The sequence below is a fragment of the Branchiostoma floridae genome, chromosome 3 (assembly GCF_000003815.2).
Source record: "Branchiostoma floridae strain S238N-H82 chromosome 3, Bfl_VNyyK, whole genome shotgun sequence".
NCBI classification, from domain to species: Eukaryota; Metazoa; Chordata; class Leptocardii; order Amphioxiformes; family Branchiostomatidae; genus Branchiostoma; species Branchiostoma floridae.
In genome coordinates this window covers 7,227,004-7,244,677 of record NC_049981.1, presented here as the reverse complement: position 1 = coordinate 7,244,677, position 17,674 = coordinate 7,227,004, and the positions used below count along the sequence as shown (strand labels likewise).

General features: G+C 43.0%; 2 protein-coding genes across 2 annotated transcripts in view; one reads left to right on the top strand and one right to left on the bottom strand.

Moving 5' to 3' along the window:
- The first annotated feature begins 89 nt into the window (after window positions 1-89).
- Window positions 90-9,179, top strand: LOC118410905 (2-oxoglutarate-dependent dioxygenase htyE-like). Its single transcript, XM_035812785.1, has 7 exons — window positions 90-288; window positions 1,415-1,539; window positions 4,251-4,332; window positions 5,532-5,645; window positions 6,797-6,973; window positions 7,673-7,783; window positions 8,823-9,179. Exons 1-7 carry the CDS (start codon window positions 130-132, stop codon window positions 9,000-9,002), a joined length of 948 nt encoding a protein of 315 aa, XP_035668678.1. The 5' UTR covers window positions 90-129; the 3' UTR covers window positions 9,003-9,179.
- Window positions 9,180-9,705: 526 nt separating this feature from the next.
- The window catches only part of LOC118410904 (regulator of chromosome condensation-like), a 12,777-nt gene continuing 4,808 nt past the window's right edge, over window positions 9,706-17,674 (bottom strand). Inside the window, exons 3-9 of the mRNA XM_035812784.1 lie at window positions 17,220-17,407; window positions 16,306-16,485; window positions 15,186-15,405; window positions 13,897-14,061; window positions 13,148-13,261; window positions 11,778-11,933; window positions 9,706-11,141 (exon numbers count right to left, since the gene is read on the bottom strand). Of these exons, the coding sequence (XP_035668677.1) occupies window positions 10,957-11,141; window positions 11,778-11,933; window positions 13,148-13,261; window positions 13,897-14,061; window positions 15,186-15,405; window positions 16,306-16,485; window positions 17,220-17,407 (1,208 nt within the window). The 3' untranslated portion in view covers window positions 9,706-10,956. The remainder of the gene's footprint in view (window positions 11,142-11,777; window positions 11,934-13,147; window positions 13,262-13,896; window positions 14,062-15,185; window positions 15,406-16,305; window positions 16,486-17,219; window positions 17,408-17,674) is intronic.

Sequence of the window (17,674 nt, the reverse complement as noted above, 5' to 3'; positions counted from 1 at the left end):
TAAAATGCATTTACAGTATCTCCTCTGACATAGGGCTTCTTAGACAGACCAGTTCGTCGGGTTGTAATTATGGGATGATATGTGTGACATAGACTGACCTATCCTCCACAGGCCAGGCTACCGGAAAAGATGGGTGATTACATAAGGGTCATTGACTTCTCGGCCTATAGCCTCGACAAGGAGAACATCTCCGAGGCCGACATGGAAGCCCTGACGAAAGAACTCATGCACTCCTTCACAACGTCGGGCTTCGCTTACCTGAAGAATACGGGAATTTCTGAAGAGCAGGTACGTTTGACAACAGGTACAGCTTAACCACTTAAAATGTCCCCCTTCCCCCTTATTGATACAATTAAGGACGCGCATTGCTAGACCAAGTAAATCAACACCAAGTACAAAACGGTTGCATAGAGACCATTTAAGTCATGCTCCTTTGATTATATGGATGGCATCCGCGCGGCCGCGCGTGCACTTTTTCAACCATATTGAAACCGCGTGAATTTTCAACCATATTGAAATCGTGCAAAGTTGCTGCAAAATAAGTAGATATATGCGGCAAGTTGCCAAAATTGGACATCGGACACTAATATCGTAGAAAGATTTTATGTTTATTTATCTATCTATTCATTTCTGTATTCTTTTACCAGGGTAAGCTCCCATCGGTGACTAACAATGCTTTTCATGGGGCCCCTGGAATTGTATTCTGTACACAATTGCCAAAAATGTTTTACTCAATCAGATCAGTCTAGTGTATAAGTTCGTCTTCTTCTCACTTCTTGGTAAGTCCACAGCAAGTAAATTGAATGACATAAGCGCGCTCTTGATTTTTCTTCTGCAGGGATGGTCAACATGACGGTAGTGTACTAAAATGGGCAAATAGGTTTTATTGTATCCTAATTATTGTCGCTGTGACAGTAGAGGTGACACCATTAAGGTAGGCATGGCCGTAGTTGCAGAAGTGAAACTTATTGGATAGTTGTAAAAATGACACCAATGTCGAAGCCATTAGTGTATGTAGTTGCCAACTTGATAAGTGATACCAGTATACCACACTAGTGTCACCTTTACTTCACAAGTGCACTTGTGAATAGCGTCTGTCCTCTCTGTCACGACAAGTGGAATACTAGCTCATCAGTGAGCTAAAACTGGATCGAGATCACTTTCCTTTCTTTCCTTTCCCTTCGTTGAAGAGATTTCCCTTCGCTGATGAGTTCAACGCCTTCGTTGGAGGCGGGGGTAAGGGGCAGAAGATCCACGCAAGTCTCGACCTAGTCCTCGCAACTCTCGCGAGAACTAGGCCACTCCGTGAACATGATGGACTGATAGCCATCGAAAATCTGGAGGTACGTGTGTTTACCTGTCAAAACTAGTCACTGATTGATGACAAATTCTATTAACTTTCCTGTCCCTGCAGGTGGACGCGATGTATGATGTAACCGACAGGTTTTACGCCCTGCCCGCTGAGATCAAAGAGAAGTACGCTCGAGCCAACGACAAGAACCGGGAGCGTCAGGGCTGGGGGTGCGTGGAAAGAGAGAGGTACGTCAGATTTGTAAAGATGGGTTCACACGTGCGTATATCGTGAAAATCCGTATGAGATCCGTATGGACGTCTTAGCCTCTAGCAGGCTTCTCAGGTCGTCGAAAAAAATAATCGGAATTGTTTGTTTGCTTGTTTGCTTGTTTACTTATTTGCACAACAAAATGATAATAAATACAGAAAAGAATAGAACATAAAACAGGTGCAGGAGGAGGGAAAAACCTTCACAGTTTATGCTGAGCCCTCCTCCTCTATACTTAAACCAGATGTATGATCAATGAAATCATAAATAAGAAAGAAGCTACCACATATGTTGTAATAATACAAAAAGATAAACTGGACAAGACAAATATAGATAGATGAGATGCCAAAGGAGTTACTTGGTTCCAAACCATACTCCTCGCGACAGCTAAACCTCTGGCGTATCATGTGTCTATATTTGTCCAATTCCTTCTATTTCTCCAGTAACCTGTTGAACCTGGTAGAGGATAAGATTTCCATACGGACCTCATACGGTCTTGAATATACGCGTGTGTGAACCCGGCGTAATTGAATGTTTTGAATTCTTGATACTCCCTTTCCACCAGACGGCGATCGCGCTGCGCTCTCACTGCGACCTAAAACAGATGTGTGTAACCGTCGATTTAATACCGGACATATCAAACAAGATGTAAAAGCGTGACTGAAAAGACAACAAAACACACAAATCGTAAAAAGGTCCGTATTTTTTGCATACAATTCATTGAGGGTTCTGTCAAATGTTAGGTCGCAAAGAGAGCTCGGCGAAAGCGCCGTCCTAGTAGAAAGGAGGTATGACACACTACTTAACAGGCATCCTATCAAATCTGCACTGTTGATGGGATGATCCTGTCAACAGTGGAAAAATTAGCACTGTTGACATGATGATCAACAGTAGTCAGAAAATGCACTGTTGACAGGATTGATAGGTGTCAACAGTGCTAATTGTTTCCCACTGTTGACGTCAATACTGCAATCTTTTTCATTGTTGACAGGACCATCCTGTCAATAGCCTCAGGGTTGATGACCTTTCACTGGGCCAGGTCACTGGTTGTCTGACCATGTCTCACAAATTATATGTGACTTGTCTATTAAGTCTGAAATTCGGTACCCTGGGAAACCAGCTCGAGAAGCTTCGCATATAAGAGTTACCGATCCCCTGCCTAACGCGCGCCCTCCCGCCTCTATGCACCCGCCCCACTACCAGCTGGCCCCACTTACGCCGGTCCCCAACTATCGCAAGTGATAGTTGGGGCCAGCTGGTTCGTGGGCCGGCGGGTGTTAGGCGGCGGGTGTTCCGTGCGCGCGTGTTGTAGGGATCGGTAAACTTTGCGTGCCTCGTAGGGGTCTGCGTTTTCCCAGGATAGAAATTCGGCTACTTCAGTCTTTAGTCGATCCCAAATGTTCGCTGTGACCTGTCACTTGTTGTCCGACCATACCTCACAAGCTATATGATGCTGAACTACACTCCTGAAGTCAAGGTCCTCATCGACTCCCGATGGACGAACATCATCATATGATGCAAAAGTGGGGCTGTGTGGCGCAATCGTCAGGGTGTTCGATTCATAACCCAGAGGTTCTGGGTTAAAATCCGTTGATGCGCGACCTTGCAAAATGCACTTTACACGACTTTCCTCACTTCACTCAGATGAAAATTAGCTTGCTTCGGTTAGGGCCGTCCCTCGGATAGGACAGGTGCTTTGTCACGGACTAAGGAGAGCCATTCCTCAAGAACCCGCCCCATTACCGAAAAGAGTAGGGGTCCTTCCCGTTGTGAGTATACAGAACAAACTTATGGCCGCAAATGGGACCATTGCTGTCGTATTTAGGTCACATAAGTTAGTGCCGAATGGCAGCCACACCAGACCCTTGTGGAAATTCAACCTTGAAATTCAGCTAATACAAACTCTGCCCCCCCCCCCCCTCATCTTATATTTTCCATGTAATGTTATCATGTCCAAATCGTATATATTCGTCTCTACATGGCTTTTTGTATTTCGTTCAAAAAGCGACGAGATCAAATCACCATGTAATATAGTGTAACTCATACAAGTTTATCAATAATATTTTGTAGTCTTGTATTCTTGTTTAGTAGTGGCTGTTGCCATGGGTTGTGCCACATAAGATTCGTTCGTTCGTTCGTTCGTTCGTCCCATAGCCTTTTAATCAGCCGTAGGGGCAGCACAACATGTTATGCGGACTCAACAGGCTTTTAGTCCCCTGGCGGCGCCTATCTCCTCTACAGGGCATGGTGAATGATGTAAATCACCGTGTGGCTGATACGACACGAAGGTCCGCCAGGCTTCCGTCCGTGTGATTTGTAGTGAATCACCAACTCCAGACAGAATGGTTTGCTCCATCTCACACCGCACCATCGCACGTGTGGAGGTTCTTTAACGTGCATGGGGTGTGACTGTCCCCATACACGGGACCTCCATTTAACGTCCTATCCGAGGGACGGCCCTAGCCGAAACTAGGTACTCATTTTCACCTGAGTAAAGTGAGGAAAGTCGTGTAAAGTGCCTTTCCTAAGGGCACAAGATCGGTGGCACGGCAGGCGGATTCGAACCCGCAACCTCTCGGTGCAAATCCGAACATGCTATCGTTGCGCCACGCGGTCACCACACATAAGATTATGGAGCACAAAAAAAAGTTCGTTCATTCATAATGTCAATCTCTGTCTGTCGGGTTAGCGTGGGTGGACTGTCAGGGTCGGACCGGCCGGCTGACCTGAAGGAGTACTTCGGCATCAAGATCCCACTCATTGAAGATGAGGTTAGTATCCTTCCGACTCTACACGAGCGAGCGAACGTCGAAAGCACCGCTTGAGACGAGTACCCTGGGAGCCAGCCGGGATCGGGCAGCTAGGACAGTTTATTCGGTGGCCCAAGACAGTCAGGCCCGCTTATTTCTTATTAGCACCCGGCCGCGGGGAGTTTAAGCCCGATTAGGTCCATCTGCCCTTCTCCAGGGTAGCGATTGAACTCCTCCGGAGCACTAATGTGAGATCTGCGGGCTGACTGCCTTGGGTCCCCGAACAAAACTCGCTAGGTACCCGGTCCTGTCTAGCTCCCAGGGTAGAGACGAGGTGCAATGCCTTTTTAATTGTTGATTGTGCTACGGCTCTTTTTTCTCTCAGTCTTTTTTTATAGTCAGCCGTACGGGGTATTGGCCGTACGGGGTAATTATTACGGTCACATTTCCAAACCGGGGCCCGGTCGGGCAGCTTTTCGGAGCGAAAACTATCATATAAAAGACAACAGAACACACAGAACGTAAAAAAAAAAATTGTCATCAGCATAATTTGTGTATAGTCCTTGATAGACTTTATTTATTTTTCGTTCCCGCAAACATCCCGATCGGGCCCCGGTTTGGAAATGTAACCGTAACAATAAGCAAGTCAAAACACTAGTCTTCATGTATTAACGATATGGTGGAAATGTGGTTAATGTGGTCTTTGTTTAGGGTTGATGACTTAGAATCCGAAGGTTCTGAGTTCGAATCCCCAGCAGGCCTATTGGGAGCTCTTGTACAGCTACCTTCTCACACGACTAAGGTGAAGGTTAGAAAGAGCACCCCCCCCCCTCCTGTCCTATGGCACGCAGTAGTACCATTACAACAAAAGAAAACTTAACTAATTTATGGATTATCAAAGGCACCTTCAGTCATGTACAATGCTTGATTCTCGTTGATTTTCTTCATTAATTTGATTCATTTATATTGACATATATTATGATATATATGACCTATTGGCTTCGGACATAATTAATTAGGGTAATCGTTTTTCAATAGCTAATTGAAGTAAGAGGTTTATCAATGGGAGTAGATATGCAAAATGTATAAGCAAGGAATTTTGATGAAGATCCTCAGTTCAAGGATCCAGAAAAACTCAACGTCGCCGTCCTCCAACGTATGTAGCCTGTTCATATTGTATTTAATAACATGACCACATTTAAAAAAATACCTTTTACCAGTCTTGGCCGTACGAAGTCCCGGAGTTTGAAGAAACATGTCTGAACTTCTACGCCGCGTGTAAAAGTCTCACTTTCAGGGTCCTGGAGCTGGTCGCCAGAGGCCAAGGGATCGAGGTACGTGACGAACACATTTTAGGCCACAGCAACTAATATAAGATTTATAGATGACTTCATCGCGCTCGTTAATTTTCGCCTTATTTTGAAAAAAAGAGAATTTTTCTCGTGTCGAAATAAATATATCGTGTAGTAACATTGAGTGTACTTGTAGAAGTGACACTAGTGATGTACAAAATGTAAAACTAATTATGCAGAAGATTACAATTGAATAATTGATGAGAATAATCGCTCATTAATTTTGTCAAGCTAGCACAAGAATTACAATCTTCTAGTTGGATTCATCAACTTCTCATCGTTTTTTTGTGATTGTGAAAATGTTAAAGAAATTATATGCATCATAGACAATTACTTGTCTAAATATCCCTGTCACATTTGGCGAAAATCGATCGTGTCTGCGACAATAGACCGAGCCTCGCTTATAATGATAATAATAACTTTATTGCACAACAATTGCACAAGGTGCAAAGTATGGCTTATATGTGACAGGGACGGTTTTCAGGTGAAAAATACCCGCAACCCTCTGTCGATTTTAAAATTGGCCGACCTTCCATCGACACGCCCGAGAATCGTGGATAATGTGACAGGGGTATTAGATGTATGAAGTAGGATATAGTGAATACAACATTATTTTAGCATGAAAGTTCATCTGTGTTGGTAGAATACATTATGGAAATTGCTAAACTTTCTTTCCAACACGAATTGATATAGGCCCCCTCGCGCGAAGACATCCTGTTCTGAGTCTAGGATTTTGACTTTGTCCAACGAAATGGTCAAATCGTCTGAGGTGGCGCAACATATACACATAGAGTCTCCGGGACATTCCATTTCGTTGGACAAAGTCAAAATCCTAGACTCAGAACAGGATTTCTTCGCGCGAGGAGTGAAGGAGGCAGTGTAAATTAGAGCCCATCGGCCCACACTCAACAGAGACGGGGGGCGACATAGACTGTCTGATACTTATGACTCCCTCCTGCAAAAGTGGCGTATTCCTGACGTCACTGCTGGAGATAGGGTCATTCTGTGAACAAGGTCGACAGAGTTGACCGAAAATTTAGGGTAAGTATATCAATTCGTGTTGGAAAGAAAGTTTAGCAATTTCCATAATGAATACAACATTGTTGTACTAAACACACGGAATGTTACAACAGGTTGCCGGATTCTTGGACATGTTCAAGCACATGGGGACAGGCCCCAACGGAACCAGCCTGAGGTGCACGCATTACCCGCCAACACCGGAAGTTGTCAAGGAGAACCAGCTCCGGTGTGCGGAGCACACAGACATAGGCTGCGTCACCCTGCTGTTCCAGGACAGACCTGGGCTGGAGGTTAGCCTGATTAAATCTCGCTCAATGTAGACCGCTTCAACGCAAGATTGAATAAGAATGGACCACAGGCTACCGAATAGAATTTTTCATATGGACGAACTGTTAGACAGAACTTTCTCCATTCTGTTTTTTCTTCTTCTTTTTTCTCCTACGCAGAGGGAGGGGAACAGATAACGCAAGCTTGAAGGAAAGTGACTTATGTAGCATTCATCTACGCCGAGGGACCACAGTCGTGTCAAAACTCCTTGTGGTCACCTCTGCTGTCTAGCGCACTCAGATCAGTTACTGACCGCCCTGCTTATAAATATTAATGAGCTTACCCTTATATGGGCAGTCAGCCGTTGGAGATTCGGCGTAGGAGGATGGAGCTATGTAATACGTAACAGGATTGTCTGATAGCTTCCCAGTGGCTTTTGTGAGATGGCTTTCGTAAACAGAAAGCCCAAGAAAGGCCTATTCTCTGATTGGCTGACAGCTGGGTTGTTGCGACGCTCACAGTAACCGGGAGTGGCCCTTCAGATAGCAGGGTCCCCACATAGGCGATTAGCCGGTTGGGGACCGTGCGTAGGAGGATGCTTATGTAGCGGACTGAAGCTAGATTAAGAATGGATACCGAATAGAATTTCCATGTGGACAGCTTTATATAATGCCTGTTGTAAACCCATGAACAAAATTAATTTTCATTTCTATGTTTGAAAGGTTTGCACTGAGGGCGACAATTATGTCCTAGCCCCACCCATCCCGGGCACTGTGGTGATCAACATCGGCGACATGTTACAGTGGTGGACGGCCGACAAGCTGGTGTCCACTGTAAGTCAACTTCATTCATCGCAGGGTCGTGTGGCACAACGGCAGGGTGTTTGGCCCGTAACCCAAAGGTCCTAGCCTCCATAGCTGATTGCTGGCCTCTCTGATAGCCGGCCATTTTAGAATTCTAAAATGGCCGGCTATCAGAGAGGCCAGCAATCAGCGACCTAGTACAAAAAGAAATGGCCAGCAAAAGTGCCAAAAAAGGCCATAGAGAGCCTGCTATGGAGGCTAAAGGTCCTGGGTTCAAATCCATAATGATATGCCGCCGACCTTGTGCCCTTGGGAATTGCACTTTACACGACTTTCCTTACTTCACACATCCCTTGGATAGGACGTTAATTGTTAAAAACGCCACGCCTCTTCCTACTAAGATCTAGCCTCCATAGCAGGCTTTCTGGGGCCTTTTTTTAAACATTCGGAGGCCGGCCGGCAATCAGAAAACGCCAGCAATCAGCGACCGAGTACAAATAGAAATGGCCAGCAAAAGTGTATTATGAGCTAAGAAAAGTCCACAGAAAGCCTGCTATGGAGGCAAACTAAGATCACCGAATCAATCTATTATAGAATACATGGGATCCGGACATTTCATTTCCCACTGTCTTCAAAGACGAAGTCAAACCCCGTAATAGTTACGTAGACTTAGTACCCTATTCTGTATCGTATGTACATGTTCATCCACTTAATCTTTGTATGTTAGAATTTAGTTTATCTACATGGTTGTACTCAGACCACATTAATTCATTTCATGTATTTAGTCTCTCTTCTCTTGCAATTAGCCCCATGGGTATGAATTTGCAATAAAACATTATGTTAAACGGAGATCCCGTGTTTGAGGGGAGCGAAACCTCGAGCACATGAAAATACACTTCATGTATCCGATCATGGAAGGGATCCTTCTCGGTGTGAGTTGCTCAAATAAATCTGTTTGGATAAGTAGCAACTTGTGCTCTTCAGTACAAACCTGGCGTGTTACTGGCTGTGTCAAAGAAAATGAGAATAAAATCATTCTAACGGACCTTTGTTTTGTAATCGTCTACAGAAACACCGGGTGAACATCCCAGCGACGGCGGAAGGCCGGGGGCAGAGACGCCGCTCCATCGCCTTCTTCGCCAAGGCCGACTGCGACGTGAAGCTCAAGTGTCTGGATGGCTCCGATAAATACAAGCCCATGATTGCCCGCGATTACCATGCGATGAAACTTCAAACCACCTACGATTAAGGCGTACTGTCTGGGTGCAGGTGGTATCTCACCACAATGTCAGCATGCTCATACCGTAAATGCATTTAAATTCGCGGGGATCTAATTTCGTGGTAGTGGGGAAAAGGACTTTTCACGGTGGATTTAAGTTTGCAGTAACACCATAGACTGCAGTCTAATACCATAATAGAAAAATGCTTGCGGTGGTTTTAAGTTTGCGGTGAACATTTCTGCATTTACAGTATTTCATTATCATAGATACAAGTACATGTATGAACAAACACCAACCTAATTCTCTCCTATTTCCTATAATCGTCCTAATTACTAGTATCTAGAAATATCGTTAGCATCAAAAAGCTAGCTTAATATATGCGTTTTCGTATATAGACTTCTGATAGCATATAATTTCTAGCATATAGACATCTGGTAGCTTAAACCCTACGTTATATATTTGATACTAGATCTTTTGTTAGCATATTGTGCCTTAGTTACGGTAACTAGTATCTAGACCTTTTGATAGCATGTAAAGGCCGGTGAGGCTATGGGACCGGTGAGGTGAGGTGAAAGCCTAGGTTATGTATACCTGAGGTAGTCCTTTCGTTTCTTTCAAGAGATCCCTTTTGTTGAAATCAATTTATTTCAGTGACAAAATAATGATCAAAATGGTAGTGAAGTTAAATACACAAAATAAAACAACCGAGAAGTTTTGAGTATTTTCAATATATTTAAGCACATGTATTGCTCTTTCACACAAACTCTTCTGTACAAGTACGGAGGCAGAAAAGTTAACAAATATCACGAATAACATTTACAGAATAGCTGGGTCTAATATGGTTAATTAATTTACTTGTCAATGCTTAATCAGACAAAGAATATCTTTGCCACTTTCATGCCCTAAAAGGTGAATAAACAATGAAAGAAATGAGAATCCGAGTAAAGTTGGAATACGTATCAGTTTCCAGTAATGTTTGCTCCAACAGTTACGTAAATAATGGATGAAATAAAATAAAGAAGGCGTCTTTCCATTTCTTAGACAGACACTGGCAGTCTTGAGTGGTGTTATGATAAAATCTGCCAGAAGTCAATCCTTAAGACATTTACAAATATTCAAGAGCAGCATGTTGTGTTTTTTACTGATCATTTGAAGGCACACTTGCATCAAGTTTTTTTAGTGCAGCAGATGACAATAATGTTAAAAGACTTACTTTTACTAGTGCCAAAGTAGCTCACATACGATTCTTTCTATAATTCTGGGCTGTTTCCTCTCAACCATTCATACAACGGCAGCTAGTGGCCATTTCAAACAAATGTAAATCTACGACAATCGCACCTATACTTTCTCGCTATTGACATACATACATACAATGCCATACACAACTATAATGTACATTACTTCATGAAGCTAATTAAGACTTTAACCATTTATACAAAGATGTCCTATATGGCATATCAAAACAGGACAGGATAAGATTAAAAATACACAGCCTTGGAGACCAGCTTGGCTGTAGTGTTTTGATGACAGTTTAAACATGATATCCAACAAAAAATAATCTAGACTCAAAAAATGACCCAAAACTTAAAAGAAATGTGACTGGGACAAAAAGCTTGTGCACTGTTTGGAGTGCTCATGTGCAGTATGGTACATTTTGGGAAATATATAAAAAATGAGGACCCAAAGCAATTTCTTAAATGTATGTATTGCCAAGGGCATTACTTACAATGTAGCACACTGTACATGTGCACTTACAACCATGAACTAGCTTTCAAAGGCATCAATTCACCTTTGACCAATTCCTGCAGTCACATGTCCATCAAGTCATGTGACAAGAGTTTGATCAGTCTTCCTGAAGACAGTCACAGGTTTTACAAAATTCATTCCGAAGAAGGTTGTAAATTCAGACTTGGTATAATTTTGAGTGGGAGAGCATGTTTAAACTGTGATTGTGTCAGCTATAAATGACGAAACATTGCACAGCTAGGCAGCTGTGTTGTTGTCTTTGTCTCTGGCCAGCATGACGGTGTGCTGTCCTCCCCCAGACACAAGGACAACGTCTCTGGTCTCCAGCTGTTTCCCCGACATTTTTGTTGGCACCCAGACGTCATCGTCATCGCTTAGCCCCAGCTGCAGGTTGGTGCCCATGCCCCAGGAGTACGCCTCACCTGGAATAAACAAACAAACAAACAAAAACATTTATCAGAATTTAATCAGTCAAAGCGGCCCAAGAAAATCACTAAGACTTATAAAATCTGGTTTATGAGGACAGGATGACAGGATTCTTCATATTTTATCAGGGAAAGAATTTATCTATAGGACCGCCAAAAAGCATTCAAATCTGCCAGCTGAGCCTTATGCAGAGGTGGTGACATAGGTTTGACTGTACTTTTTCAAAGAATGAGTCAAACTTAGATAAACAGCAGCTGTGCACAAAGAACACTAAATCTTGCTGTTGCACAGAATTACAAGAAATGTAGAGAAGTAGGAACATCAAGCCAATTGAAAAACCAACAATTTGAGTCGGACGGTAAAAAATTTGACAGATCTCTTTCTGGTCTTTCAGAGAACCTCATAATCTCACTATCACTATTCATTATCAATAATCTACATGGATTTTTGGCTGGTCATCACTTGCTCTGCAGCCTCTGTCCTGTAGGGCCTAGCATAAGCACTGTTATATCAAGCAGCAAGCTGCAACAAGACACGTAACAGGTATTACCATTCCATAGAATATTTTACCAAATAAAACTACAGAAAGCCTTGTAAGCCTATTTCAGTGTGAAGCTGTGAAAAACCTTTACCATTTTTGTTGACAGCGAATGACACCGATGAGCCAGTAGCCACACCACAGATGTTCCTGAGGTCTGTGAGCTGTGTAGGTTTGGTGACTTCCTTATCCATGTCTTCACCCAGACCCAGTCTGCCATACTCTCCTCTACCCATGACATAAACTTCACCTGAAACACAATCGAGAAACGTATGTCAATCCAGTTTAGCTCACTGAAGAGCTATTTTTCAACTGGTCATGACAGAGAAGACAAACCAGGGCTCGAAATACTGGGTGCACATCATACCCAAAATTGGAACTGTGCACCCAATTTTTTTCAGTGTGCACCCAATTTTTTTCAAATATTTTCTTTGGTATATGTATGGAAAGATATCAAGTGCATACTAGTATATATGTATGACTGGTTTATTTCGAAGTTCAACAAATTGACAATGACATTGCAGCCACTTGGCTGAATTGCGACTTGTCATTACAAACCGTTAACATCAAAGTGGTTAAAATCGAGGCAATAACATAGTTCTTAAAAGGCATTTCAGACCGACAAATTAAAACAGTATTGGGATAAAATGAAGTGTCATTACCAAAACATTTAAGATAGAATTTACTTAACACAGTAATATCAGTATATAGTTATTCAAAATACATAATGCTATTTGGTACAAAAACACTGAGGTGACAATTACTCGTTCAAAAGGCGGACCATGAAGGGTACAGCGCTGTTGCGATAGCGTTCAGTTCTACAGCGAGTAGTGTTCAGTTTGTGGGATGATCTTGTCAGTCTGCCACTGATCTGACCTCTGGCTGGTGGCAGTAAGTGCAAGAAATGTTCAGACTGGCTGAGAGAGTTAGCAAAGTTTTTGATCAGGTCAAGACGTCGTGCTTGTAGAGTATACATAATATTCTTGACATCCAAGTGTTAGAAAGATAATGAAAATGTCTGTCATGTTATTTGTTTAAGAATTTGATAGCTTGTAACTAAGTTTTCTTATTAGTTTTTTTTTACATTCTACTTAAATTTAAGTGGTGCACCCCAAAAATTTTTGGTGCACCCAATTTTTTAAGCTGGGTGCACCAGTGCACCTAATCCCAAAAATGAATTTCGAGCCCTGCAAACGCTATGTACAGTTTTTTTGTTTGTTCATTGTGTCAGGGATTTTTCCCCTTGCTTTCTTACGAAAGCACAATTGACAGTAGACCACAGCTTAACGTCCCGTTGTAAGAACTGCAACCCTTTCCAGTAGCGCGCATGTCAGGTGAACGACACAGCCGGGATTGACCCTTCAAACCCATCCCCCTGCTTGGTCGCTCTACTCCATCACACTCCATCATGCTTACCCATTTCAATTTTTTTCTAGAAAAAAAAATTAAGAAAACTAGGCTTACCGTCTTCTGACAAGGCCACGGTGTGATGCTGCCCTGCCTCGATCTGAGTCCATCTCTTTCCTGAGAGTGACTCCACATGTTCAGGCACATACCTCGCTGTATCACCTTCCAATCCTGAACCAGAAATGTCAATAAATTATGTCACTAAGATTGATTTTCAAATAACCATGCAAATGTAGAAATCCTAGACCTGATACATCTGTGAGATATTGAGAGTTCTTATAAATTTCTTGCAAAAACAGAACACAACCATGTCCGTTTCACACTCTTTGCCATGTGCCAACGTTCACTTCTTGCCAGCCTCCACGCTGGAGTGTGGACCAGGGTTGTAGCCAGCACCCGTCCTTCTGTCCTTTGAAGGAATTTTGCAGCTGGGGACGGAAAATATTTTCCCCCATGCCGTCCACTGTGGGCAAAATCTAACCCTCAAAATGGAGGAAATAGCATTTCAGAGGGTCTAGATTTCAAAATGTTCCTTGGGCACATGCCCCCGGAAACCCCTAGGAATGCTGCACCAAAGCCATTCAAAATCGAGGGGACTGAAAATGATTTCTGGCTGGCTACAACCCTGGTGTGGACACAGGCTAGCTCAACCTTTGCATCCTGTTAGTCTCAAATTACAGCATGGGGACAAACTTGGACCCTGGCCAACGGTTGCAAAATTGCACACATACCAAGACAAACAAAGAGACAATACTACCCTTTTCAAAAAGATAATATAATAATAATAATAATGATAAATGCCTTACCCATTTGGTAGTAATTGTTCAGTCCGAAAGCGTACACGTCTTCCTGGTCGTCTGAGATGGCAAACGTGTTATGGCTCCCACAGAAGACATCGGCAAACTTCATGTGGCTCTTCCCGGAGCCCCTCTTACCCTTCATCCTGACCAGGGCAGGGTCAACGAGGAGGCCTGCAAAATAACAGTTAAATTTGAATGTAAGTTCATCTGTGAAGGTAATCAACATTATGTTACAATTATAAACTTTACATCCAGTCTGGATGTGTGACATAGGCTTTGGGGCATTTTAACTTGATGAGGATCAGAAGACTGATCAAAAGCTTGTTGGTAAGCGCTTTATTTTGTGTATGTCAAGGTTTAAAATTGCAACATAAATCAGGGCTTGAAATACTTTTTTCTGCATACCTCCACTGGTGCAGGTAACATTGAAAATTACCTGCACAAGACAAATTTTACCTGCACCACTCTGAATTCAGGAAGTATGGATCACACAAGAAACGCTCAGGAACCATTGCTATTTTGTTCTTTTCTACTTTCTATATATACCTACATCATATGACATTTATGTATAAAACCCAGTACATGGACCAGTGCAGGTTAGGTGCAGGTAGACACTAGAAATACCTGCACAGCTCCAATTTTACCTGCACTAACCAGCAAATGCAGGTGGTATTTTGGGCCCTGATAATATCACAGTTAATTGTTAAGCTAGTCCGGTAACCTTTTTTAAGAGCCCAGGGCACTGTATTCAGAGGCAGAGCCCAACCCTCTCCTTCAACTGCCTTTTACCTCCTGAACTGAAGTCAGGTAACGATTTTTACTTCTTGGTGGAGTGAGGAAAGTCGTGTAAAGTGCCTTCCCCAACGGCACAAGATCGGCAGCATGACAGGATTTGAACCCAGGACCTCTGGGTCCTGGGCCAAACACACTGTAGTTATGCCACACATCCCCACTGTATGAAGGTCAGTTAAGCTGTTGGTATTTCGGTTTGGACAAACTGGATACTTCCTATAGGTTGAAAGTGGCCAACTTCAGACAGAGGACGAATCATGATGCTTTTTCCGTAGCTTTTTTTCCTTTCCACTGCTCGCATTGACCTCCAAACGAACAGAGGGTAAGGCATTTTCATCAGTTTTACGTCACCAAGTTCAGATTTTTTTGACAGATGTGGTGAAATTTTTGTCTGTCCCAACAAGCAATTTTTCATCCCAGAACAGATAGACAGGGCCTGGAGACAGTGCTGGTTTGTATACAAATCTAAGCAGTAACTGAGGCACACATATTGTAGTACTCACTGAGTCCCTTGCGGCCCCCTCGGACCGTAAAACACTCGGCTATTCTCCCCAGCTGACCCTGCTCTCCGCAGCCGAAGGTATAGAGGTCTCCATCCTCTGTCAGACAGGCCACATGGCTCACACCACTGGAGATCTTCAGTACTCGTGCTGGGAGGGGGATCTCTACTGGTCTGGGCTGGACCTTACCGTCACTGGTCAAGCCAAACTGACCATTGTTGTCCTGTTGGAAGAAAAGTTACATTTATGTGTTAGTCAGGCCACATGGCTCAAACCACTGGAGATCTTCAGTACTCGTGCTGGGAGGGGGATTTCTACTGGTCTGGGCTGGACCTTACCGTCACTGGTCAAGCCAAACTGACCATTGTTGTCCTGTTGGGAGAAATATTACAGTTACATTTATGTGTTAGACAGGCCACATGGCTCACACCGCTGGAGATCTTCAGTACTCGTGCTGGGAGGGGGATTTCTACTGGTCTGGGCTGGACCTTACCATCACTGGTCAAGCCAAACTGACCATTGTTGTCCTGTTGGGAGAAATATTACAGTTACATTTATGTGTTAGACAGGCCACATGGCTCACACCACTGGAGATCTTCAGTACTGGTGTAGGGAGGGGGATCTCTACTGGTCTGGGCTGGGCCTTACCGTCACTGGTCAAGCCAAACTGACCATTGTTGTCCTGTTGGGAGAAAAATTACAGTTTTTCAATGTTTTGGCCACATTGATTTGATTATACAGATGATATCCTCTGGGATCCCCAAAATGGATGGCCTTACATGAATGTGTATGTTTCATCTATAAGAAATGAATATCATGACATCATTATGTCATAAAATATACAATGGCAAGAGAAATGCATTTCTTATTGGCTTCATTTTCATTAATTTTCTGATTTTAAGAAATTATAATAATTGTTCACTACACAAGATGTATAACATGATCACTATTTTGTTGCAAAATATTGGCATCTGTCAATACTCTGTGACCCTTCTTCTAGTCTCACAAAAAGTAAGCTGCACTGAGAATCGACGTCAAATGCTGCATGCATCAAACAAAAATGGAAATCATGCAAACACAAACAAGCCAACAGCAGAAATGAGTAAACAACAGTACAACTGACCCTGAATGTTCCCCAGCACCATACCCTGCCATCTGTGGTGAGTGCGATGGTGTGGGAGTCTCCAGCGCCCAGCTGTGCTATCTTGGCGCCAAGTTCCACCTTCCCTGGGACGGTCTCAGTGCCTATCTCTGACGTGTCTCTTCCCAACGCTCCCTCGTCATTACAACCCCAGGACCATACCTGAAAACAAGACACAATTAGGCATAAGAAAAAAATGTTGTGTTTCCTGTTTCAGTCCTGGAAAAATTAGGGTTGGTGGATAGGGATTATCTTTTTTTCTTGTCATTTTTTTTGGCTGACCAAAACTGTAGCATGACATATTACAATAAATTTGGACAAAGTTAAACTGAAATGCATGAGGACAATAGGTGTCTTTTCTTGAATGTTGTGCATAATACATACATTTATCCTTCATTAGATAGGACAAGCAGTGTTTTTACTTCAATAGGAAACAGGCTGAATAAAAATTTTATTAGGAAACTAATATTGTGATTCCACTGACTGCCCACCCAAGAAAGTCTAGATTCGGCAGGTTTTTCTAGGGTAGGTAGGGAAACAGGAAACACAACATTTTTTCCTAGGCCTTAGCACTGAACACACACACCAGTATCAGTGAACTAGCCCCTGCTGTAGCTAAAGCACAAAGCAGTGAATCCCAGGTCTATAGAAACGTAAATGGGTGCTGGAATATGCAGCATTTGGTTGCGGGGAAGGCAAAATCTATCAAAAAGAAAATGCTATGAAAAATAACCAAAACCCATCTATGACTCTATGACATAGGTTATTCTTTTGATGATCCTAATAAAACAAACAAACAAACATACAAACTCTCTTGAACTCAAGAAATGCGGCCAAGGTTGAAGAGAAAGTTATTTTCAAGGTAAAGAAAGGTTGGAAATTTTTTGAAGACTTACCTCTCCTTTGACAGTGAGTGCTACAGTGTGCATGCCCCCAGCACACACATCAATGACTTTGTCCTGGATAGCCACCAGCCCAGGCTTTTTCCTCTCCATGACGTCCTCCCCTAGACCCAGCTGACCCGTGTCCCCCTGGCCCAGGGTCAGGACAACCCCTTCAACTGTACGACAGGACGGCTGGACTTCTGAAACAGAAAGGAGTTAGGATGAACTCAAACTCAAAGGGCTGATCTGTCAATAGTTTGTCAAGTTGGTAAGGTAATGTTGATTTGATTTCATGGATGACATCCTCTGGGAACCCAGGAACTTATGCGAGTGACAATAAAAAAAAAGTTTGGCCAAAAAAAAGGTGCCTCCATTATGAAATTTAAGTGGTCAGGAATGTTGCTGTTATGCCGAACAATAGATTTTTCACCAAAAAGTAGTTACTCATGCCAACTGGATATGGTTTT